This window comes from Grampus griseus (genome assembly GCF_964374135.1).
Source record: "Grampus griseus genome assembly, chromosome: 19".
Lineage (NCBI taxonomy): Eukaryota > Metazoa > Chordata > Mammalia > Artiodactyla > Delphinidae > Grampus > Grampus griseus.
The window spans coordinates 44,744,593-44,771,086 of NC_139013.1; the positions used below are offsets into that span (position 1 = coordinate 44,744,593).

General features: G+C 37.7%; 1 protein-coding gene across 1 annotated transcript in view; it reads left to right on the top strand.

Annotated features, from left to right (window-relative positions):
* HYDIN (HYDIN axonemal central pair apparatus protein) overlaps positions 1 to 26,494 on the top strand; it is a gene marked incomplete at its 5' end in the record, with an annotated part of 342,250 nt that overhangs the window by 83,837 nt on the left and 231,919 nt on the right. Inside the window, 2 exons of the mRNA XM_082677828.1 lie at positions 11,638 to 11,756; positions 22,695 to 22,918. Coding sequence (XP_082533954.1) covers positions 11,638 to 11,756; positions 22,695 to 22,918 — 343 coding nt within the window. The remainder of the gene's footprint in view (positions 1 to 11,637; positions 11,757 to 22,694; positions 22,919 to 26,494) is intronic.

Sequence of the window (26,494 nt, forward strand, 5' to 3'; positions counted from 1 at the left end):
TGTGGTACATGGGCTCAGTAGTTGTGGCTCGCAGGCTCTAGAGCGCAGGCTCAGTAGTTGTGGTGCATGGGCTTAGTTGCTCCATGGCATGTGGGATTTTCCTGGACCAGGGCTCAAACCTGTGTCCCCTGCACTGGCAGGCAGATTCTTAACCACTGCCCCACCAGGGAAGCCCCTTCCCTGGACTTCTTAATGGATCTGGAGGAAATGTTGGTATATCAGTGTTCAGACATAGGCTGGAAATGGTCCAGTGGCCCCCACATCACAGGTGCTGGGACCTCCCTCCCAACAATGGCTTCCCTGGGATGTTGTGCTTGGCCATATTCCAGGGGGCTGGCTGCTCTCCAGGAGGTTCCCAAACATTACATAACTAATTGCATTTATCTATTGTTTCCTTTGCAATTCTGAATTCTGCCACAGAATTCACATCCTGGGTAAACTGAACGGTGTAATTTTCCATCTCCATGACATTCTTCTTTATTTTGTTAGTGGTTTATTAAAAGATAGGATTGCCAGGGAAGGGTTTTGTTTACATAGTAATTCCATATTGTCTTCCCTGTAAATTCTGTGCAATTCTGTGTCTTTTCAAGGGCTGGTGCTGATTCCTTACTATTATCTTCAAAGGTTGGTAAAACCTCCTGGTTTTAGGCCACTAAGAAATACTTCGTAGGCAAATAGAAAAGCTCCTTCCCTCGTTTTGTTTTGCTTTGCTTTTGTTTTCCTATATGCTTTGAGCATATAAAAGCAAATACATATAGATATGCTTTTCCTCATACCATTTTACATAAATGACAGCATACTTTACACAGTAGTTCTAACACTGCTTTTTAAATATTTCTTAGAGATTATTCCATAACGCTAAATAAAAAGGGGCCATTCTTTTTCATGGTTGTATAGGAATTCTTTGTATTTACATACCACAGTTTGACTTCTCACCTTTTGTCACTGAGAAATAGAACACAGATTCAGAAATGTACATAACGTGTGCTGTGGTAGGCAGAGTAATGGCCTCCCCAAGATGTCCATGTCCCCAGCATCTGTGGATATGTTACTGTGTATATGTTACATTGCATGGCAAAGGGGAATTAGGGCAGAAAATGGAATTTAGGTTACTAATGAGCTTACCTTAAGATAAGGACAATGTCCTGGGTGGCTCAATAATAATCACAAGGGTCCTTAAATGTTCAAGAGGGAGGCAGAAGGATCAGTCTCAGTGTCGGAATGATGCCCTATGAGAAAGACTCCACCAGCCATTTCTGGCTTTGAAGCTAGAGGGCCAAAGAATTCAAGCAGCCTCTAGGAAAGGAAAAGGCAAGAAAATGGATTTTCTCCTAGACCATCCAGAAAGGAACGCAGCCCTGCCAACACCTTGATTTTAGCCCAGTGAGACCCATTTTGGATTTGGACCTCTAGAACTTTTAAGATAGTAAGTTTGTATGTTAAGCCACTACGTTTGTGGTAATTTGTTCTAGCAGCAATGGGGAACTAATACACACACATGTACAGTATAACAAATAATTATAGGCAGGCATTATGTAATTGCCACCAAGATCAATAATAGAATAATTCCAGCCTCAATAAGCCCCCCTGTGTATTCCTTCCCAATCACACTCCCTTCACCCCAACCTCTCCCTGAGATAATCACCATTCTATCCTTCATGATCATTATTTCCTTGCTTTCATTTATAGCTTATACTCCCATGTGTGTATAACTAAACATTACAATTTAGTACTGCCTGCCTTTGGAATGTACATAATTGGAATCAATCTGCGTGTCTCATCCACGTTGTTGCTTGTAGCTCTAGTTGCATTTCATTTTCATTGTTGTATAGTGTTCCATTGTGTGAATGTATGTTCAGAGACAGGAAGTAGCAGGGAAGGCCAGTGTCATTGGTTTTGGGGAGGCCGCTCGGGATGCATGAAATTTAACCCACATCTCCAACTACAACCTTTTCTTCTTTTGAAAGCTTTTATATCTAGGCACCATGAGTACAGAGATGCACAGAAAGGCATAGAATTGCCCTCAGAAAGGCATAGAATTGAGTGGGGAGAAACTGACACATAAATCAACAGTTACGTAATGCCATACAGTGAATGAATGATAATAGTTGAAAAGAATACAGGACACACAGCTTAGTCTTGAAATATATGTTAGTCAAGTGAAAAAAAGGAGGGGCTGGGCACAAGAAGCAGGGAAACACTTGTGAAAACACATAGAGAAATACTATGTAAAAATATACCATGAGCATGAAATGACAAGTAACTGCAAGTTCCTGGGGTGTGAAACAGAGAGAGACAGAGAAACTTGGGAGGGGACAGGCGGGGGCAGGAAATGAAGCTGGAGGCTGGTGTAGTAGGTGGGAACCAGTTCTTGGAGGGCTGCCCTTGTCTGCCCGACTAAGAACCTCAGCCTTCACCCAGAGTGAGTAAGGAATCACTGAAGGGCTCTAAGCAGGGGAGTGATCTGCTCAGACATTGAATATGGCAAATACAACATCATTAAAATCTTTTCAGTTAATCTGAAACTGAATTTGTTTCTTCATTTAAAATTTTCATATTTCCTTAGAAGTAGTTAAACCTGTTTGTTAGATATTTATAAAGACTTGCTGATAGTTTGATCTAGGTCTCAAAACTGATCTTTCATGTATCTTGACTTAACAATGGAATGTGTAAACACCTGATTTAATCATGAAGATTGCCTTTAAAAAAAATGAAACTCAAAGGGAAACTACACATATTTGGTTTGGATCACCATATGGGAACTTCAAAGGAAGTAACACTTTCTGATTTCAATTGTGAAATATATTGCTAGATAACCTCGTTAATGGGTGCTTCAGAGTCAAATGCAGAAAAGCAGCATGTTGGAAATGACTCCAGACATACCCGCTTCCTTTAAAGACCCAATTAATATGAACCTTATTGTCCATTTTCATTCTGTGCATCATAAGAGAAACATCTGAGTTTTTAGCACAATTTGAGGCTTTTGAGTTTAATCCTAATTAAACTAAAGAATGGAGATTTAGGAAAGGAAAAGCTAAATCACCCCAATCATTAAAAACATTTTTGGATTTTCAGAGTAATAAGTGAGTAATACTCTACATATTTATAAGCTGTCTTTCTCAAAACTCATCAGATTGCAACCTGATAATAATATAAAGTATCTTAGTCCTATGAATGAGAAATTATTTTCTGGATCAACTACTTTAGATTATATTTACTTTAAATTGCATTTTCAGTTATCAAATATTTCAAACATAAAGAAAAATACAGGGAATAATATACCAGTGTCTTTTATACATACCCAAATTTAGGAAAACTTGAACAAATAGAAACACCCATGTTTTTGGTCAGGAAAATCAATATTATAAATAGGTCAATTCTCCCTGTAAATGCAATGTGATCCCAATGGTAATATCAGTAAGGTTGTTTTTTTTAATTGGGTGGATTCTAAAATTCTTATGGAAGAAATAAATGAAAGTAGGGTTGCCTAGAAAATTCAACAAGAATACTGTGGGAGGACTAGCTCCACCATATATTAAAACATTAAAACCTATAGTAAATACAGTTGTATGTATGGTTTATGAACATGAAGAGAAAGTAGCCATCAAATCAATATTTATTTTTCTTTTCAACCATCATCAGCAGCAGCAGCAGCAGCATGTCCTAATCCCCTAAATCCTACCCTCCCCCAAATCCTTATTTCCCATAATATATATTATTTCCCATTTCCTATAATATAATATAAATTTTGATCCCATACCTATACATGGGACTTGGATTTCTCATAGGGGCCTTTTCCCCCTATTCAGATTGCAAGGTAGAGGACAAGCTTCTTCACTGCTCCCTTAGACCAATAGGTAGAATTTTTCTAGTTTCCTTTTTAGAAAGAGGCATCCTTTCCAAGGTCCTAATATATCCTATGTGAGCAAAATAAAAACCCTAATTTGCTTAAGTCACTTTGTTCTGTTTATCTTTTGATGCATAACAAACCATCCTAAATTTAGTGGCTTCAAACAACGAGCAATCACTTATTTTGCACAGATCTGTGATTCAGGATTCAGCAAGGACAGCTCTCTTTGCTCCACATGAAGACAGCTGGACACGCTTGAAGGTAGAAGCTGATTTCATTTTTTAGCTCATCCATCTATATATCTGGCATTTGATCCTGGCTGTTGGCAGGGACCTCAGCAGGTTCTGTTTGCTGGAACCTATCAGTGGCCTCTCCATGTGGCTGCTTGCTTCCTCATAGCGTGAACAATGGACTGAATTGTTGAGATGAGAAATCTACTGCAGTCTAATTTTAATTTCTTTAGGTTATCTGTCTTTCTGTCAGATTGATATTAAGAATTACTTTATGCTTTGATGTTCTACAGTTTCACTGAGATGGATTTGCCTTTATCCTACTTGATATGCTTTTTTAATTTAAGAACCTTTAATCGATTCTGGAAAATTCTCAGCAATTATCTCTTCAGTGTTATTTTCATCTCATTATCTCAATTTTTTCCTTCTGTAAATTCTTTTAGATATATGTCTTTCCCATGGAATTGCAGAGTCTTTTAACTTCTCCTAATATATTTTTGATTTCTTCATCTCTGTATGATACATTCTGGTTTTTTTTTTTCCCAAGATCTTTCTTCTAGTTGACTAATTCTTCAGCTATTTCTACTCTGGTATATTTATCTATTCAGTTTTTATTTCATCAACTTGATTTTTCAGTTTTAGAAATTCTGTTTGGTTTTAATACTTTCATTTTTGTCTCCTTCAAATGGTTTCTCTTTCTTCATTTACCTCTTTAAAGATTTTGAGAATGCTATGTTAGAGTTTATTTAAGACTATTCTATTATCTCAAGCTCTTGGGGTACTAATTTGCATGTTTTCGGTAACCACTGATTTTCCTCATGTTGATTCTTCAGATGGCTTGAAATGTTTGTGTTGTTAGCTCATCTTTAGCATGTGCTATGGAATGAATGTTTGTGGCCCTGCCCCCTTGCCCCAAAATTCCTATTTTGAAACATAATACTCAATGTGATGGTATTTGGAGGTGGGAACTTTGGAGGTGATTAGGTAGAGGGCAGAGCGTTCATGAATGTGGTTAGTGCCCTTTATAAAAGAGACCCCGGAAAGCTCCATTGCCCATTCTTCCATGTGAGTGAGAAGACAGCATCTGTGAAGCAGGAAGAGGGCTCTCACCAGACATTGGATCTGCCAGCACCTTGATCTTGGACTTCCCGGCCTCCAGAACTGTGAGAAATAAATGTTTGTTGTTTAAGCCACCCAGTCTGTGGTATTTTATTACAGCAACCCAAACAGACTAAGACAGTATGGGTACTGGATTCATGGAGGTGTTCCTTCAGAACAATTTTTTATTTCTTCAAGACTTTACAACTTTTATTTTCACAGCTTCTGATTCTTTCACCTATAATATAATATAAATTTGGATCCCATACCTATACATGGGACTTGGATTTCTCATAGGGGCCTTTTCCCCCTATTCAGATTGCAAGGTAGAGGACAAGCTTCATCACTGCTCCCTTAGACCATAGGTAGAATTTTTCTAGTTTCCTTTTTGGAAAGAGGCATCCTTTCCAAGGTCCTAAATTTATGCAGGGATCGAAGTTCAGTTCCTCATTCCCAGATAGGAACAAAGCCATATGCCCTATTTCTATGAGGGTGTTTAAACTGAAGCCATTAGACCATAAGGCTGTATGTACTTTAAAAATCTCTGAGTTCCCTTTTTATTTCTAGCACCTGGTGTTTTCCTTTCTTTCTTTTGGGCTTGGATAAGTATTAAAACTATATGTTTGTCATACTTTTAATAATTTTTTTGTATTTGAAGTGGAAGGATGTGTTGAGTCAGCTTACCCTGCCCTGTTGTCAGAAGTTAATATAGTTAACAATGTTCATATCTTTCTTGAGGTAATATCCTTAGAGAATCTGCATAGAGTCACTCTGGCTGCTCATTAAAAATGTAGGTTCTTGGGTTTCACCTATGTTTTTTGAATTAAAATCTGTGGAGATAGTGCTAAAGAATATTTTGACAAGGACTGAAAATTAAGTGTGTAACAAGGTTGCAGGATACAAGATTTATATAGAGAGAAATCAGTTATGTTTCTAGACAATGAACAATGGAAATTGAATTTTTAAAAAGCAATATTACTTATAATACAATAGCATTAAGAAATGTGAACTACTTAAAGATAAATTTGACAAAAGTTGTGGAAGACCTGTACACTGAAAACTATAAAACATTGCTGAGAGGGCTTCCCTGGTGGCACAGTGGTTGAGAGTCTGCCTGCCGATGCAGGGGACACGGGTTCGTGCCCCAGTCCGGGAAGATCCCATGTGCCGCGGAGCGGCTGGGCCCGTGAGCCATGGCCGCTGGGCCTGCGCGTCCGGAGCCTGTGCTCCGCAACGGGAGAGGCCACAACAGTGAGAGGCCCGTGTACTGAAAAAAAAAAGAAAAAAAAAACCACATTGCTGAGAGAAATTAAAAACCTAAATAAATGGAGAACTGTACCTTGTTAATAGGTGGGTAAATTAAATATTAAGATGTTATTTCCCCCCAAAATTCATCTTTAGATTCAATGCAATTCCAATAAAAATCCAAACAGCTTTTTCTTGGTAGAAATTGACAAGCTCATTCTAAAATTCATATGGAAATGCAAAGAGTTTAGAATAATCCAAACAACTTTGGAATAGAAGAACAAAATTGGAAGACTACTGTGACCTGATTTCAAGACAACTTCTAAGCTACGGTAGTCAAGATAATCCAGCATAATATCCCCAACTAAAAATTCTTAACTTAATCACGTCTTTTGTCATATAATATTCACCTTTTTTGCCATATGAAATAATACTTATAGGTTACAGGAATTAGGACGTGGATATCTTTGGGGGCCATTATTCAGCCTACCACAGATCCTATGTGGGCGCCCAGTTGTTTTAGCTCTTTATACTGTGTGGTCCACCTTTCTGTACTGATTTTCAACACCTGCTCTGTCATAAGTCAAATCTGCATATGTGTGCATTTATTCTGAGTTCTGTATTCTGTTTCCTTAGTCATTTTGCACTTTCTGCCCCAAGACCACACTATCATAATTACAATAGATTTACAACAGACTTTAATATATGAAAGGGCAAGTCCCCTCAGTTTATTTTTCTTTAGTAACGTCTTGGTTGTTACTGGCCCTTTGATTTTACACTTAAATTTTATAATGAACCATCAAATTCCTCCAAATTTTACCTGCTGGCATTTTGTTTAGTAGAGCATTAAAATTATATAGATCAGTTTGAGGAAAATTGACAATTTTATAATATTGAGTCTCCCATTTCAAGAACATAACCTAGTTCTCCATTTATTTAGATCTTTCCTAATATCTTTCAGTAAAGTTTTACAGTTTGTTCCTTGAAAGTCTTAAGTATATTTTGTTAGATTTACTTATAGGTACTTTATATTTTTGTTGCTATTGTAAAATTAATATCTTGAAAATTAATTTTTTGACTTGCTGTGTATAGAAATGCAGTTGACTTTTGTATTTGATTTGGTAACCATCATTCTTTATCTTATTAATTTTAAAAAGTATTTATAGGTTCTTTAGGATTTTTCAGGTAGGTAGTCATAAAATCTGTGAATTATGACCATTTGTTCTTCCTATTTATACATCCTCCCCCCCCTTTTTCTTGTCTTACTGCACAGGAATGGAGCTCAAGTATCATATTGAACATCTAATATATATATCTTAGATGGCAAGTTTTTGAAAGCCCATGGTTACATTTTCTGGTATTTAATGCAATATGATCTATTGCATTCACAGATTTTAGGGCTGTGAAAGGGGTTCTATAGTACATCTCCCTGCTTCTCATGTGTGAAACCAGGACACTGTAATCATAGATGAGAAGCTTCCCTATTTTAAAAACATTTTAATATTTTGCTTTTCTAATAAGGAATCTGACCTTAGAGCTTACTAGTTCTTTCAAGCTTGTCCATCTTGCTGCCTTTTGCCAAAATCCCTGCTTCAAAAATTTTGTGGAAACATAGCATTTGTAATGTAACACTAAAATTTAGACTAACTCTTACAAACACAAGCCTGGGTATTACTTTACTCCTATTCTGTCCTGGGTTAGGGAAATGGCTAGCTACAAATAAGAAAGTCTCCTTTGAAGTAATTAATAATTCCCAAAGAAACATTGGCTCACTGCTTTTGTACAACACATCTCCTTTTCTCTCTTTTTTTTTTTTTTTATTAAGGAAGGCAGTCAAGATAACAGATTGGGAAAGCTTTAAGCCTGACAGTTATAAATAGTCTTGCAGTTTATTCCACAATGTATTTGCAGTTCTCTTCCTTTGCCGTTCTGAAAGTTGGATCTCTGTCAGAATACTTTTCTCTTGACCAAGGAGTACAAATCATTGCCTTCAAAACAGGTTTGAAGATTAAAACTCTAAAATAATGGAGTAGGTTGATAAGGTTTGGGCTCTCTGAGAATTTTACTGATGCTCTAGAGTGTTGTCAAACCAACACTGATCTTTAGAGGAACTTCTTTCCCAGGGATCACATGGATTGGGAGAACCCTTTGAATAAATGAGCTGTTTCCAGATATTGCTAAGATTGCTCTTGTTTCTTGTAATCAAAGCAATACTTGCCTAATGACCACTGTGTTGCCAAGCACTAGAAGGGACCCAGAGACAAGTATTCTTGTCTTTAAAAGGACAGTCATGGAGAGGAAGCATTAAAGATACAGACGCTGAATAGCAATAGAAGACAGTGGAACATAAAATGTCACAAGGCATTATTATGATGATAATAAATTAATATTATTAATAACAACCAATAATATCACTTGGTTGTTCAAAATGTATTTGCTCTAATACTGAAAATTACATCTAACAGAGCATCAAAATAATTTTGAATGTTCAAAATGTTACACACAGAGCAAATACACAATTTTTCCCTAAATAACTTGAAATTTTAGTGGTGCAAATTTAAGGAAAACCTATTAAATTATCAAATATTTTCGAGTATTGATTTTTGAAGGAGAACATGGAAAGACAGAAACCATTAAAACTGTTGATGTTTTTGTGTAAATTAGTACAACCATTCTAGAAGACAATATGGCCATAGCTGTCAAACTGTCAAATGTATATCCTTTTGTTCTGGCATTCTACTTCCTATAGTGGTGGGCTGGGTAATTTAACTCCCTTTCTCTCTCTCTCTCTCTCTCTCTCTCATACACACACACACACACACACACACACACACACACAGAGCAACTAAAAGAATAAAAGAACGAGACAAAATATATTTTTTAAACTCGTTAGAAAGCAAAAGAGAGCTTCCAGGACAGTGAAGGATTTGGGGGCCAAGATCCAGGAGAAGAAAGAAACCAAAACAATCAGATTTGGGGGGCTTCTTTATCCTTAGTGACACTGACTTTTTGGGAGATACTGCAGAGACTGAAAAATTAAGCAGAGTTAAGGAAGAAAACATAGAAGTTCATGGGATGCCCAAGGAGAAAGGGCCCTAGAAATCCCCCATGCTTGAGGGTGGGACCCAGTAAAGTGGGGACTAGAAATAAGACTAGAAGTAAGTCCTTATAAGAACTAGAGCTCAGCTTTGGATCATTTTTCAAGCATAGATTTGATTAAGACTGTTCTCCACTGGGGTTCCAAGAGTATTTAATCCCTAATGTTCTAAGGTATCTCTTATATATGAGGAATTAACTTCTCTTCTATATGTAGGATAGTACTAGCTACACACCCTTCTTGGGAGAATTGAGAAAATAGTCACTCCAGTGATTTGCTGCAGGGCTTAATTCCGTCACAGAATCTTCAATGGTTAGATTAGCTTATCTGGGATCACTAATATCCCCTAGTCACCAGCCAGAACCTGGAAGAAGATAACATCTTAGTGTTTCAAATTAAATCTACAGTTTTTTATATACACTGATCAGCACTCAATCAGAAATAACCAAGTATATGAGGAGGTAGCACAGTCTGATAGAACACCAAGATAAACAATAGGAGCAAACCCATAGAGAGCCAGGTGATAGAATTTCCAGACACAGATTTTTTAAAATGTTCTTACTAAAGATAATATTGAGCAGAGACCTGGAAACTACAAAAAAATCCAATAGGAAGTCTAGCATGGAAAAGTTATGATGACAAATTAAGAACTCAGTAGATGAATTTAATAGCCTGTTAGGTATGCCTAGAGGTAGAATTGTAAACTGGAAATAAGATAAATCAAAGAAAATAGCTACACTAAAGCATATAGGGACAAAATGCAGGAAAGAACATAAGAACTGAGTGGAATGTGGTAAAAAGCTCATATACATGTGTGTGTGTGTATATATATACACTATATATATATATATATATATAAAGAAATGGGAAAATTGAGCATAAGCAATATTTGAAGAGATAATGACTAAAAAAATTTCCAAATTTGATGAAATACATTCATCCACAGATTCAAAAAGTTCAATAAACCCTAAGAAGGATAAATGCAAACCACACTTGGGAACATTATAGTAAAACTGCTGAAAAACAAAGACAAAAGGAAAATCTTCATGCAGTCAGAGGAAAAGATGTATTATCTCAAATGAGCAATAAGACTATAAACTAAGCTCTCAACAGAAATGGTGGAAGACAAGAAACAATAGAATGGTATCTTCAAAGTGCTTAAAGAAAACATAGGAAAATTGATCATAAATGTACTAAAGGATATTAATTACATTGTAATTTGTTGTAATGAAAATTTGGAAGCCACTTAAATATCCAATAAGAAGGACTGGTTAAAAATATTTACTACATCTTTAGGTGATGATACGTACAAATGTTCCAGATGTATTGTTAAGTGAAAAAAAGCAGGCTAAATATAATTTATAGCAGATGCTCTCATTTACATTAACAATTCTTAAATATGATTAAATGTGGAAGGATTGGCACCAAAATGCTAACAGTAGTTATCTTTGGGTGGTGGAATTATGATAAAATTTCTACTTTCCTTTTAATATTTTTATAATGATCACATATTATCAGATGCAGATACATACCCCATTTTAAAAGGGAGACAAAAGCAGTCAGTACTTTAAAGGCTTGTGCTCTGTATTGACCCTGGGTGCGTTGTGGCTGTGTAGTAAAGGATACTGTTTAGTGGATTCCATTTCCTCTGTATGAAAGAAGCTGCAAAGTGAGGGTCAGGTAAGACTCCTAGACTCAGATCCCTTAATGCCCTGGCTTTTCCTAAATCTAGGGAAGATCAGTGTGAACAAGGTCTCTTGGAGCCCCGTGGCAGCGCTCATCTTATGTCATTCTTCTCTGATTTAGAGAAATTATTTTCCTTTATAAAAAACTTAAGGATACAGTTAAGATTGGGTTAAATTTTTTTAATTGTTTTTTTTCTGCTAAAATGTCAGCCTAGATTGCAATATAAGCTTTTCCCTAAAGTTAAGAAACTAACCAGTATTCTTGTTTCTTAAAGATAAGCTAAATCTTCAGCATTGGTTAAATTACACTCCCTCAGTCCATTGTAGGGAGTTGTTGCAATAATCTTGACTGCTTACATTAATAAGAGGTTGTGGGTAATCTGGGGTAATAAAGCATCACTGAGGGTAATAAAGTCTGAATTGTTTTTACAGGCCGAGAGATCCGTCTGCCCCTGCGAATCAAAGGGGAAGGAATGGGACCAAAGATCCACTTCAACTTTGAGTTGCTGGATATTGGAAAAGTTTTTGTTGGATCTGTACATTGTTATGAGGTAAGCACTAGAATTGTGCATTGAGACGCAAAAGTACTTGGCTTTTTTTGTTTTATGTGTGTGTTTTTATTGATAGAAAATTTGTGACATCACGTTTTTTTCCATTACTCATACCTATTCAGACCCCAAACAATCGAACTCCTCCTCCTCCCTCCCAGCCTTGTTGAGGGAAGCGACTTTTTCCATCCTTTTCAGCCTCTCTAGCTTTATAAAAAGCATCAAAGTCATAAGTTAATTGGTTTTATCATCATCATTTTGTAAATTGCAAAGGGGGACACTATAAATACGTCTCCCCATCTATTTAATGCTTGATCTCTGACAACATAAATCCTACAGATCAGAGGATAGAGAACCTTTTACATTTTCCAGAATGTCCTAATGAGGGTAGCTGTTTTCACACTTCAGAAGTTTCTCTAATTTAAAATTTTAATTAATTTTCTCTGATTTAAAAACCAATCGTCCTGATTTCTGGAAGAGATCTCCCTGCTTTGTCTTTCCAGTTAAATAGAAAATGATTTTTTACATGATGTACCCATGGGTTCGTGAGGATCAAAGTTACTTCAGTGTCACTTCATCACTAAATTCATATCCAGGACACTTGTTTACACTATATCAAACTATAACCATTGAAAGTTTATTGTAGAAAGATTCCTAAATTGTAAGTGTTTATATTTCTATAGAGGTAACAATAAAAGCATTTATTTAATGAGTGACAAATAGGTGTCAGGTTCCATGCCTTATTATGTGTGCATGCCTACGTATGTGTGTGTGATTTCTAACTCTTACAGAACTATGAGTGGTGGGTTTTACTGTACCTGTTTCTACACATGAGAAGTATGAGGCACATAGTGGTTAATTCAGTCAACATCCTCACCCTTCATGTATGTTGAGCACATATGCATTAGTTCACTTGGTCCTCACAAAAACCCTATGAAGAAGGCACAACGACTATCCCCATTTTATAGCTGAGGAAGCTGGGGCTAGAGGAGTTTTACTAGTTAAGGTAACCCTACATACTGTAACAAATAAATACAATAGTATTTTGTTCCTAACATAAAGTCTCAGACAAGCTTGGTCATCAGCAGATGGCTCTCCTACCGCAGAGGATCAAGAACTCAGCCTCATTCTATCTCATGGCGCTCCAACCCCTAACATCTGAGTTGCAAGATTGTAGTCTCACATGTATCACACTGGCAGTAGGAGAAAGGCATGGAGGGATGCACATGAGAGGTTTTGTTTTGTTTTTTTTTGCGGTACACGGGCCTCTCACTGCTGCGGCCTCTCCCGCTGTGGAGCACAGGCTCCGGACGCGCAGGCCCAGCGGCCATAGCCCACAGGCCCAGCCGCCCCGCGGCATGCGGGATCCCCCCAGACTGGGGCAGGAACCTGCATCCCCCGCATTGGCAGGTGGACTCCCAACCACTGTGCCACCAGGGAAGCCCCACATGAGAGGTTTTTATAGGAGGTAGTAATGGAGGTGGCATGTATCACTTTTGTTCATATCCTGTTAGGGTCTGTAACTGCAAGGCTGGCTGGGAAATGTAGTCTAGCTATAGGCACAGGAAGAAGAGGATATGGGTTCAGTGAATGGCCAACCTGACTCTGCCACATTTGTTAAGTAACTTGGCAAGGTCACACAGCCTGTAAATGTTAGTGAGCCCCAGGGTAGTAGGGCCCTACATTGTGTGGGAAGAGAAAGCCCTTTGCTGGCTTTTCAATCCCTTGGGCTCTCATTATGGGCAAATCTGGTCTACAACCAATTCAGCTCAGCCTAAGCATGGGAGGTAAGTGCCCAATTGATGTTGAGAGCTTCCTGGAGTGTCATTTGTCCTCACATTCATTAGACTTAACTATGGGCCAAATGGGATGATTTGAAAGGTAAATAGAGATGTTAATGTCATGGAATATACATAAGATGAGATGGAATATACGGAAGAGCATAACTTAAATGAAGTAATCACTCACATGACTAACATAAAGTGAAAAGTGGCACAGCTACTATGTTGCATTGTCCTGTATTGCATTCTGAAAAAAATGGTCACTTAGAGAGGGAAAAAAAGGTATAAGAGTTCTTATTAAACTAAATTGTTCTTATTAAGTTGATGCTCTGCCTGTACTTTATCCAGTGCAAATTTCCCTCACACCTTATAGACTGTGTCTTATGGATGCCACATTGGAAAAGAACCTTTAGTTCTGGTGCAGAATTGTTATCGAGCCCAAGCTCGCTCTGCTGGCTATGCAACAAGGCAATAAATTGGGAGACAAGGTGTTGAGGCAAGGAATAGTGACTTTATTCAGAAAGCCGATAGACTGAGAAGAAGGCAGACTAGTGTCTGCAAAAAACATCTTATTGGGGTCTGGATGCCAGTTTCTTTTATAGGGCAGAAAAGGGGAGGAGGTGAGGAAGTAAAGTAAAAAGGCCATTAGTTTTGCAAAATATCTCTGGTTGGGCTTGGCCAGCATCAGGGAGGGGATCTGTTAATTTCCTCTTTTCGGCAGCCATTCACAGGTGGGAAGGGTCAGATTGTCTCCCTGTGAGCTGAACAAAGGCACTTTAGTTTAACATTCAGGCAGAAGGGCAGGGTGCCCTGAGGCAAGCCATTATGTATGATTATAATAACAAAAGCAATGAAAAGCAAAGGTTAAATAAAAGAAACAGATCCAACATGGAGTCAGATTTTGCTCTTCCCTGTTACAAAATGGATAGGGTTTCTCTGAATGTAATAATAATTTCTTACAAATTTTAACAGAAGTGTCCTTGAGACCATCACTTCCCACCCTCCCATAATTGAACAGTAAAGCAAACCACAGCCAGTTAAGTAAGTGTTAAATGAGGTGCTGCATCAGACTGGACAGTTTTGAGAGCTGTGCAGTGGCAGAGAAGGACATAGTAAGGTGCTTCTTAGGGGAATATTTTGCACTCTCTGCGTATTTAATGCTGATGCCTCATTGCATCTCTCTTTCAATTTATTACATTACCTACTTGAAACAAATTTGAGTAACTAGCTATTGCTGTTAGTCATTGCTGAGCTTAGCAGATACATGAAGACTAACCCCCAAGAGTATGCTATTCCCCAGTGTAATTTGAAGGAAAACAAATGAGAGATGAAGTTCTACTATAAATTTTCCCCACTCCAAGGAGTTGAACTGCAAGGGTAAGGGCATTACTAGTAATCACAAGGTGTCAGAACTGTATTGTCAAACAATTTGCTGGATTCCGTATACATAAGTAGTTGCTGGTTTGTCGGGAGAAGAATGAAATGCATATTCTCGAAAATAGAGGAACTGGCAACTTATAGAAGATCTGGGTAAAACAAGAAAAAAGGCAATCCATGCACCAGCTCAGAGAGAAGTACATCTGTCCTTCAGTTACCATTAACACCTTTGAGTTGCCTTCAAGTTATCACTAGTGCATATCAGTTGCTTCTTAAGCACAGGTAAATCTTAAACCCATTCTGCTTAGCACTGGGGACATAAATAGCAATCACTGTCTTTTATGAGCACTCTTTGTCATGCACTATTCTAAAAGCTATGCAATTTAATAAATGTCATTTTCACAGCATCTGAGAAGTTAGTAATACTTACATTTTTTTAAACATCTTTATTGCAGTATAATTGCTTTACAATGGTGTGTCATAACAAAGTGAATCAGCTGTACATATATCCCCATATCTCCTTCCTCTTGTGTCTCCCTCCCACTCTCCCTATCCCACCCCTCTAGATGGTCACAAAGCACCGAGCTGATCTCCTTGTGCTATGCGGCTGTTACCACTAGCTATCTGTTTTACATTTGGTAGTGTATATATGTCCATGCCACTCTCTCACTTCGTCCCAGCTTACGCTTCCCCCTCCCCATGTCCTCAAGTCCATTCTCTACAGCTGTGTCTTTATTCCTGTCCTGCCCCTAGGTTCTTCAGAACATTTTTTTTTTGATTCCATATATATGTGTTAGCATACAGTATTTGTTTTTCTCTTTCTGTCTTACTTCTGAACATTCTATTTTTAGTTTTTTAAAGAACCTCCATACTGTTCTCCGTAGTGGCCGTATCAATTTACATTCTCACCAACAGTGCAAGAGGGTTCCCTTACTCCACACCCTCTCCAGCCTTTATTGTTTGTAGGTTTCTTGATGATGGCCTTTCTGACTGGTGTGAGGTGATACCTTATTGTAGTTTTGATTTGCATTTCTCTGATGATTAGTTATGTTGAGCGTCCTTTCATGTGTTTGTTGACAATCTGTATATCTTCTTTGGAGAAATGTCTGTTTAGGTCTTCTGCCCATCTTTGGATTGGGTTGTTTGTTTTTTCGATATTGAGCTTCATGAGCTGCTTGTAAATTTTGGAGATTAATACTTTGTCAGTTGCAAATATTATCTCCCATTCTGAGGGTTGTCTTTTCGTCTTGTTTATGGTTTCCTTTGCTGTGCAAAAGCTTTTAACTTTCATTAGGTCCCATTTGTTTATTTTTATTTCCATTTCTCTAAGAGGTGGGTCAAAAAGGATCTTCCTGTGATTTATGTCATAGAGTGTTCTGCTGATGTTTTCCTCTAAGAGTTTTATAGTATCTTGCCTTACATTTAGGTCTTTCATCCATTTTGAGCTTATTTTTGTGTATGGTGTTAGGGAGTGTTCTAATTTCATTCTTTTACATGTAGCTGTCCAGTTTTCCAGCACCACTTATTAAAGAGGATGTCTTTTCTCCATCGTATATTCTTGCCTCCTTTATCAAAGATAAGGTGACCATATGTGTGTGGGTTTATCTCTGGGCTATATATCCTGTTCCATTGATCTATATTTCTGTTTTTGTGCCTGTACCATACTGTCTTGATTACTGTAGCTTTGTAGTATAGTCTGAAGTCAGGGAACCTGATTCCTCCAGCTGCATTTTTCTTTCTAAAGATTGCTTTGGCTATTCGGGGTCTTTTGTGTTTCCATACAAATTGTGAAATTTTTTGTTCTAGTTCTGTGAAAAATGCCAGTGGTAGTTTGATAGGGATTGCACTGAATCTGTAGATGGCTTTGGGTAGTAGAGTCATTTTCACAATGTTGATTCTTCCAATCCAAGAACATGGTGTATCTCTCCATCTGTTTGTATCATCTTTAATTTCTTTCATCAGTGTCTTATAGTTTTCTGCATACAGGTGTTTTGTCTCCTTAGGTAGGTTTATTCCTAGGTATTTTATTCTTTTTGTTGCAGTGGTAAATGGGAGTGTTTCCATAGTTTCTCTTTCAGATTTTTCATCATTGGTGTATAGGAATGCAAGAGATTTCTGTGCATTAGTTTTGTATCCTGCTACTTTACCAATTTCATTGATTAGCTCTAGTAGTTTTCTAGTAGTGTCTTTAGGAATCTCTATGTATAGTATCATGTCATCTGCAAACAGTAACAGCTTTACTTCTTCTTTTCCGATTTGGATTGCTTTTATTTCTTTTTCTTCCATGATTGCTGTGGCTAAAACTTCCAAAACTATGTTGAATAATAGTGGTGAGAGTGGGCAACCTTGTCTTATTCCTGATCTTAGTGGAAATGGTTTCAGTTTTTCACCATTGAGAACAGTGTTGCCTGTGGGTTTGTCATATATGGCCTTTATTATGTTGAGGTAAGTTCCCTCTATGCCTACTTTGTGGAGGGTTTTTATCATAAATCGGTGTTGAATTTTGTCAAAACCTTTCTCAGCATCTATTAAGATTATCGATCATACGGTTTTTATCCTTCAGTTTGTTAATATGGTGTATCACATTGATTGATTTGCATATACTGAAGAATCCTTGCATGCTGGGATAAACCTCACTAGATCATGGTGTATGATCCTTTTAATGTGCTGCTTGATTCCGTTTGCTAGTATTTTGTTGAGGATTCTTGCATCTGTGTTCATCAGTGATACTGGCCTGTAGTTTTCTTTCTTTGTGACATCTTTATCTGGTTTTGTTATCAGGGTGATGGTGGCCTCGTAGAAGGAGTTTGGGGTGTTCTTCCCCCTGCTGTATTTTGGAAGAAGTTGAGATGGATAGGTGTTAACTCTTCTATAAATGTTTGCTAGAATTCGCCTGTGAAGCCATCTGGTCCTGGGCTTTTGTTTGTTGGAAGATTTTTAATCACAGTCTCAATTTCAGTGCTTGTGATTGGTCTGTTCATATTTTCTATATCTTCCTGGTTCCGTCTCAGAAGTTTGTGCTTATCTAAGAATTTGTCCATTTCTTCCAGGTGGTCCATTTTATTGGCATATAGTTGCTTGTAGTAATCTCTCATGATCCTTTGTATTTATGCAGTGTCAGTTGTTGCTTCTCCTTTTTCATTTCTAATTCTGATGATCTGAGTCTTCTCCCTTTTTTTCTTGATGAGTCTGGCTAATGGTTTATCAATTTTGTTTATCTTCTCAAAGAACCAGCTTTTTGTTTTATTGATCTTAGCTATTGTTTCCTTCATTTCTTTTTCATTTATTTCTGATCTGATCTTTATGATTTCTTTCCTTCTGCTAACTTTGGAGTTTTTTGTTCTTCTTTCTCTAATTGCTTTAGGTGTAAGGTTAGGTTGTTTATTTGAGATGTTGCTTGTTTCTTGAGGTAGGATTGTAATGCTATAAACTTCCCTCTTAGAACTCCTTTTGCTGCATCCCATAGGTCTTGGGTCGTCGTGTTTTCATGGTCATTTCTACCTAGGTATTTTTTGATTTCCTCTTTGATTTCTTCAGTGGTCTCTTGGTTATTTAGCAGTGTATTTTTTAGCCTCCATGTGTTTGTATTTTTTTACAGATTTTTTCCTGTAATTGGTATCTAGTCTCATAGCATTGTGGTCGGAAATAATACTTGGTATGATTTCAATTTTCTTAGATTTACCAAGGCTTGATTTGTGACCCAAGATATAATCTATCCTGGAGAATGTTTCATGAGCATTTGAGAAGAAAGTGTATTCTGTTGTTTTGGGATGGAATGTCCTATAAATATCAATTAAGTCCGTCTTGTTTAATGTATCATTTAAAGCTTGTGTTTCCTTATTTATTTTCAATTTGGATGATCTGTCCATTGGTGAAAGTGGGGTGTTAAAGTCCCCTACTATGATTGTGTTACTGTTGATTTCCCCTTTTATGGTTGTTAGCATTTGCCTTATGTATTGAGGTGCTCCTATGTTGGGTGCATAAATACTTACAATTGTTATATCTTCTTGGATTGATCCCTTGAACATTCTGTAATGTCCTTCTTTGTCTCTTGTAATAGCCTTTATTTTAAAGTCTATTTTGTCTGATATGAGAATTGCTACTCCAGCTTTCTTTTGATTTCCATTTGCGTGGAATATCTTTTTCCATCCCCTCACTTTCAGTCTGTATGTGTCCCTAGATCTGAAGTGGGTCTCTTGTAGACAGCATATATATGGGTCTTGTTTTTGTATCCATTCACAGTCTATGTCTTTTGGTTGGAGCATTTAATCCTTTTACATTTAAGGTAGTTATCAATATGTATGTTCCTAATACCATTTTCTTAATTGTTTTGGGTTTGTTATTGTAGGTGTTTTCCTTCTCTTGTGTTTCCTGCCTAGAGAAGTTCCTTTAGCATTTGTTGTAGAGCTGTTTTGGTGGTGCTGAATTCTCTTAGCTTTTGCTTGTCTGTAAAGGTTTTAATTTCTCCGTCAAATCTGCATGAGATCCTTGCTGGGTAGAGTGATCTTGGTTGTAGGTTTTTCCCTTTCATCACTTTAAATATGTCCTGCCACTCTCTTCTGGCTTGCAGAGTTTCTGCTGACAAATCACCTGTTAACCTTATGGGGATTCCCTTCTGTGTTATTTGTTGTTTTTCCCTTGCTGCTTTTAATATTTTTTCTTTGTATTTAATTTTTGATAGTTCAATTAATGTGTTTTGGTGTGTGTCTCCTTGGATTTATCCTGTATGGGACTCTCTGTGCTTCCTGTTCTTGATTGACTAGTTCCTTTCCCATATTAAGGAGGTTTTTAATTATAATCTCTTCAAATGTTTTCTCAGTCCCTTTCTTTTTCTCTTCCTCTTCTGGAACCCCTATAATTTGAATGTTGGTGCATTTAATATTGTCCCAGAGGTCTCTGAGACTGTCCTAAATTCTTTTCATTCTTTGTGCTTTATTCTGCTCTGTGGTAGTTATTTCAACTATTTTATCTTCCAGGTCACTTATCCGTTCTTCTGCTTCAGTTATTCTGCTATTGATTCCTTCTAGAGAATTTTTAATTTCATTTATTGTGTAGTTCATCATTGTTTGTTTGCTCTTTAGTTCTTCTAAGTCCTTGTTAAACATTTCTTGTATTTCCTACATTCTATTTCCAAGATTTTGGATCATCTTTACTATCATTACTCTGAATTCTTTTTCAGGTAGACTGCCTATTTCCTCTTCATTTGTTTGGTCTGGTGGGTTTTTACCTTGCTCCTTCATCTGCAGTGTGTTTCTCTGTCTTCTCATTTTGCTTAACTTACTGCGTTTGGGGTGTCCTTTTTGAGGCTGCAGGTTTGTAGTTTCCATTGTTTTTGGTGTCTGCCCCCAGTGGCTAAGGTTGGTTCAGTGGGTTGTGTAGGCTTCCTGGCGCAGGGGACTGGTGCCTGCATTCTGGTGGATGAGGCTGGATCTTGTCTTTCTGGTGGGCAGGACGGCGTCTGGTGGTGTGTTTTTGGGTGTCTGTGACCTTATTATGATTTTAGGCAGCCTCTCTGCTAATGGGTGGGGTTGTGTTCCTGCCTTGCTAGTTGTTTGACATAGGTTGTCGAGCACTGTAGCTTGCTGGTCGTTGAGTGGAGCTGGGTCTTAGCATTGAGATGGAGATCTCTGTAAAAGCTTTTGCTGTTTGATATTATGTGGAGCCAGGAGGTCTCTGGTAGACCAGTGTCCTGAACTCGGCTCTCTCATCTTAGAGGCACAGGCCTGACACCCAGCCGGAGCACCAAGACCCTGTCAGCTACACGGCGAACAAGATGCACTGTGGTGCTTGGCCCCAGGCGGCAACTACGACTGCTGCCCGGGTTCCCTGGTTTCTCAGTAGTACTTACATTTTACAGATGGGAAAATGGGCACAGAGAAGCCAAGCAGGTTCTGCAAGGTCACACAGCTAGTCAAGTCAGTGGAATAGCTGGGACTTGAACCCAGGCATTTGGCTTCTGAGATCCTGGTCATAATCACTTTTCTACGTGGTCTTTTTAAGAGGAATAAAGGATGAAGCATAACTCCTATGACCAGGGAACATAGGATGAGGGAGATGGGAAATAAATGTAAAAAGATGAACAACATATCAAGTAACACTTAGTTATGTACCTCTTTTGGTACATCATCCATCTTCTCTTGGCAGGAGTGGTTGTCTTCCTTTGCAAGAGCCCCTGACTGTATCCTGCTTATGCTCTTGATTCCTTCTTCTCTGCTCCTGAGGAGGCACCCTGATCTAGTGGACCCCCTACATCCACCCAGACCCTATTACCTTGGTTACCCAGTCCCCTTTTCTTATTACAAAAACAAACATGTAGGCTGGGCCTTAAGTGTGCATTATCTCATTTAATAGTATAAATAGACTAGGTCTCACCTACCATACCTTCCTGCAGCTTTGCCACCCTCATTTTCTCTTTTTTACTACTAATCTTCTCAAAACAGGAATCTAGAATAGTCAGCCACTATTTCCTCTGCACCTACTCACTCCCTAAACATTTGTACTCCGGATTCTACAGTCACACTCTATTGAAATTACTTTCTTCTTCAAGGGCAGGGATGGCCTCTAATTAAAAATTTAAAATCTATAGAATTTTCTCAAAGCTTATTCTCCTTAACCTCTATCCCCATTCAACCCCTTTTGAAAGTTCTCTCTTGGATTTCTCGGTTCCTGCCATGCCCCCCATACTTTTCTGAATCTTTCTTCATCATCTCCTCTTTTTTTCCTCCAGTGCCTTGATGTAGGTTGAAGGTACTTTCTAAGTAGAGAGAATGACTGTTCACCCATTCAGGTATAAGCATTGGCAAGGAATAGAGATTGTATTTTAGAAGCCGAGGAATAGGACTGTGTGGCTCTAGTACAAGTTCATGGACAGACTTGTGGAAAGTGACAGTGGGAGTGGTAGACGGAGCCAGCTGTGGAGGCCTCTGAATGCCAGGCATGAGCTTTGTACACACACCTCGTGTGCAATCAAATATGGGCAATGACTTGGTTCCAGAACATTAGTATATAGGAATAAAACTTTTCTGTATGGGACTTCCCTGGCAGTCCAGTGGTTAAGACTCCATGCTTCCACTGTCGAGGGGACACGGGTTCCATCCCTGGTCGGGGAATTAAGATGCCTCACACAGCACTGCGCAGCCAAAAAATAAAAACAAAAACCCGAAACCAGACAAATGAACAAAAAACTTTTCTGTAGTAAATCAGTGGCTTACATAAGCATCCCAAAACAGTTATCCATCCATTACAGTTTGAGATGAAAATATCACAATAGGATGAAATCTGATGGTACAACAAAGAGAATCCTTGCAATCCGGAATCCACAATAATAGCTTATTCTACATTCTTCAAGCTATGTTATAAACATAGGCTTAGATATTTCTTGATCCTCTATTGTAGCTTGCTTTTTATTTTTCAGCATGTCACTTAATCCCAGCCTTCTCATGTGTATAAGAGAAAGACCTACCTTCCCTTGGTTACTTCAGAGATAGAATCAAAAACAAAGGTCTTTTAAGGGTCTTCTTCAATAGATGTGATTATGATCAATCTTTATAGCATGAATATAATGCATATGACTAACTCTATTTTAAAGAGGAGATTAAAAAACACAAAATTACTTTCTGGCTTGGGATTCCTGTCTTCAAACATTCAAGACAGAAGACTGATTATTTTTCCCCTGGAGTTTTTCTGTGGTTCTACTTCCTGCAGCTGTTTCTGTGTTGGTGCTTATATGAAAATAAATCAGAGGCCCATTGCCTACCTTTTCATTCTTGTCTTTTTGATATAGGCAGTACTATCCAACAAAGGCAGCATTGATGCCCTCTTCAACATGATCCCTCCAACTTCGGCTGTGGGGACCTGCTTTGTTTTCAGTCCCAAGGAAGGCATCATCGAACCAAGTGGAGTCCAGGCTGTCCAGATATCCTTCAGTTCTCCTATCCTGGGACACTTTGAAGAAGAGTTCCTGGTCAATGTCAATGGATCACCAGAGCCTGTGAAATTGACCATTATGTAAGTTACTTCTACAGGTAATGTGGAAACTGAAGTTTTTACCTAATGCTTTCTTAAACTTCAAAACTAGAGCACTTTACACATTAATGGAGAATTACTAGGTTGCCAAAATATTTATTCTTTTGTTAACAATATTGATACCTGCCTGAAAGTAGCAACAATTTGATTCCCTACTGTTTACTTTTTAAAATCCAGGCACAGAAGTAAAATGTAAAAATAAAATCCTTTCATAAACTTACTTTAAAAAACCAAAACTAGATCATGTCTTGAATGTCCATAACTGTCTTTGTTGATATGACCACATCAACATACTGGGGTGTTTTAAATTTCCACCAGTGTTTCTCTAGTGAACATGTTTAACTTATTACTGTAGTATGGATGCAGATGGTATTTTGGAATCTAGTTTTTCTGTAAGCTCTAACCTTATAAAATAAGAACTTAAACACTATATTAGTTTCTACTTACTCTCTGTTTTAGTGTGTTTAGGGAAAGTAGGTTGTTAACACCTGGATAAAATTGAAAAGTTTTTTCAACCGATGTTGCTGGAACAACTGGATATCCACATGCAAAAGGATAAAAGTTGGACCCCCCCCAAACCTCAGACCATATACAAAATTAACATAATATGGGCCAAAGACCCAAATGTAACAACTAAAACTGTACAACTGTTTAAATAAAACATAAGTGCAAATATGCATGACCTTGGATTAGGCAAAGGTTTTTTAAAGATGACACCTAAGTATAAGCAATCAAAGAAAAAATAAATAAATTAGACTTCATCAAAATTTAAAAATTTTGTGCCTTAAGGGATACTATTAAGAAAGTGAAAAAACAAACCACAATATGGGAGAAAGTATTTGTAAATCATATATCTGAAAAGGGACTTATATCTAAGACATATAGAGAACATTTACACTCAGTAATAAAAAGGCAACCAATCAAAAATTGAACAAACCATCTGAGCAGACATTTCTCTAAAGAAGATATACAAATGATTAATAACATGAAAAGACTCTCAACATCATTAATCATCAGGGAGGTGCAAATCAAAACCATAATGAGATACAACTTCCACTTCACACCCACGTGGGTGGCTATAATTTAAAAAATGGAAAATAAGTGATGGGGAGAACGTAGAGAAATCAGAACCTTCATACACTGATGATGGGAATGTAAAATGTACAGCCACTTTGGAAAACAGTCTGACAGGTTTTCTCAAGTAAACGTTGAGTTACCATATGACCCAGCAATTCCACTCCCAGATACATACCCAAGAAAAGTGAAAATATAAATCCATACAAAAACTTGTACACGAATGTTTATTACAGCATTATTCATAGTAGCCAAAAAATCCAAGTGTCTACCAACTGATGAATGGATAAACAAAATGTGGTCTTTCCACACAATGGAATGTTATTAAGACCATAAAAAGGAATGAAAAAAGAAAGAAAGGATGTACATGCTACAACATGGTACAATGAATGAACCTTGAAAATGCAATGACAAGTGAAAGAAGCCAGTCACAAAAGACCATATATTGTATGATTCCATTTATGTGAAACGTCCAGAGAGAGTAAATCTGTATATGGATAGGAAGTAGATTAGTGGTTGCTTAGGGCCAGGGGTGGAGGTGGGAGATAGAGAGTGATAGTTAAAGGGTATGGGGTTTCTTTTTGAGGTGACGGGAATGTTCTAAAGTTAACCCAGGTGGTGGTTGCATATATATGTGAATACTATACAAAAACCATTGACTTATACACTTTAAATGGGTGAATTGTATAGCATGTGAATTACATTTCAATGAGGCTGTTATTTTTTTTAATTTCCAGGAGCCTGTAATTCATTCATTTCATGGGTGAATTTTTTAAACCTCTGATCTCTTCTCCTGAAGATCCCAAACTAGTAATGCATGTCACTAGCAATGTCTGAATAGGTTAGGGTCTACTTGGTTTTTCCACTGTGAATAATAGGAATTAGGAATCTCCTAGGAACTTACAAGTAAACTTGGACTAGTTAATACTCCAGGTGCTCTGTGGAGGTTAAGTCTCTTGTTTTATCCTCTGCACCTTACCATTCACACCACTCCCATGCCACTTTCTTATTTTGGATGTTCATTCCTTGTTTCTTTCAAAGGAAAGGAAAGTCTGACTGTGGAGAGAATGCTTATGTTCATCCTAAAACTAATCACAAATTGCTAAGAGAAATATTCTTGTCTAAATTGCATTTGTCCAAAGTGTTCTAGCGCTTCAAACCACAAACAGCAATTTTGGAAACTTGGCAAATATCTAGTGTCACAAATAAATGTCTAATGATAAAGGGTGAAATACATGTATAATTTATTATTTATTTCCAGCTCCACACAGTAATACTGATTTTACTTACGACTTTGCCAGGAACTCTTTCTTGAGCCTTATGGTCCAAGAAGTCTCTATAAAGTTAATATTGTGGATTCTGTAATTATGTTTCTTATTCTTTTATTGTTGGGTAATCTTCTTTCCTTAGTACCACATAATTTTGGCCAGTATGCCTTGAAAGATCAGAACAGTTGCTGTTTCTATTGATTTCTCCAGCTGCATGACACCGTATTTTAAGTGGTTGGATAAACAGCACTGTAAAGTTAATGTGATTTTTAAAATTACCCATGAACAGTTTTGTTCCCTCCTATTTTTACATATGTGACTTTATACAGTTTAACTGTAGTATATTTCGCATTCAACCCGTTTCACATAACATCATAATTCAGTCACTCTCTTAGTCTTTAAAATTCTAATTTTAACAGACCATTGCTTTGATGGAGGGCACCCACCGTCTTGGCAGAGACTATCCTAATGTTCAGGATCCCTGTTTGAATGAATGTGACAGTATCTAAGCCCGGTTGGTATTCAGCTGCAGTTCCCCTAGTTACATGTGCCTTTGAACAAATGTGATTTAACTCTAGTTTTTTTTCTACTTCTACACTGATTAAATGACTGCTTTGTGCATTGTTGTGATCTTTCTTATTTCTGTAGGCTTTTGTGCATATCAGACACTTTTGATCTATTTGTTACTTTGGCCCGGCCCAAACTTCTTTTACAAGCCAAGTATCTAATCTGTAGGCTCCTTTGACTTATCTCAGCTGGATCCTAATTCCTTGCTAGGTACCAGCTGCTCCTTTTGAAACCACTTTGGATCATTAGCATGAAATAGAATAGATGGTCCTGGGAAAAGCTTTTAGAATTGAAACTTGCTGCATTGATTCTTTGTTGTCATCTCTCCTCCCAGGCTTTCAACAGCCTCTCACCACATTATCATCAGATCTCTAGCAGCCCGAAGTATCACTAGGGCACCAAGTGCGTTCAGCATGGTGTGACACACCTACATCACCAACATCAGGGTCTGGGTGAATTAGGAGACTCATGCTTAGTGAGGTTTCTGGTATTTGTGTGTCTATAACTTTTAAAAGCTTGGCACATAGATGGGGAATTATTTCAGTTCTTACCTTTGGTCTAGAGATTTTAGGGACATGGACCACGGAGAAAGACAAGAATAAACTAATATCTGATATATTGGTTTTCTATTGCTGCTTAATAAATTACC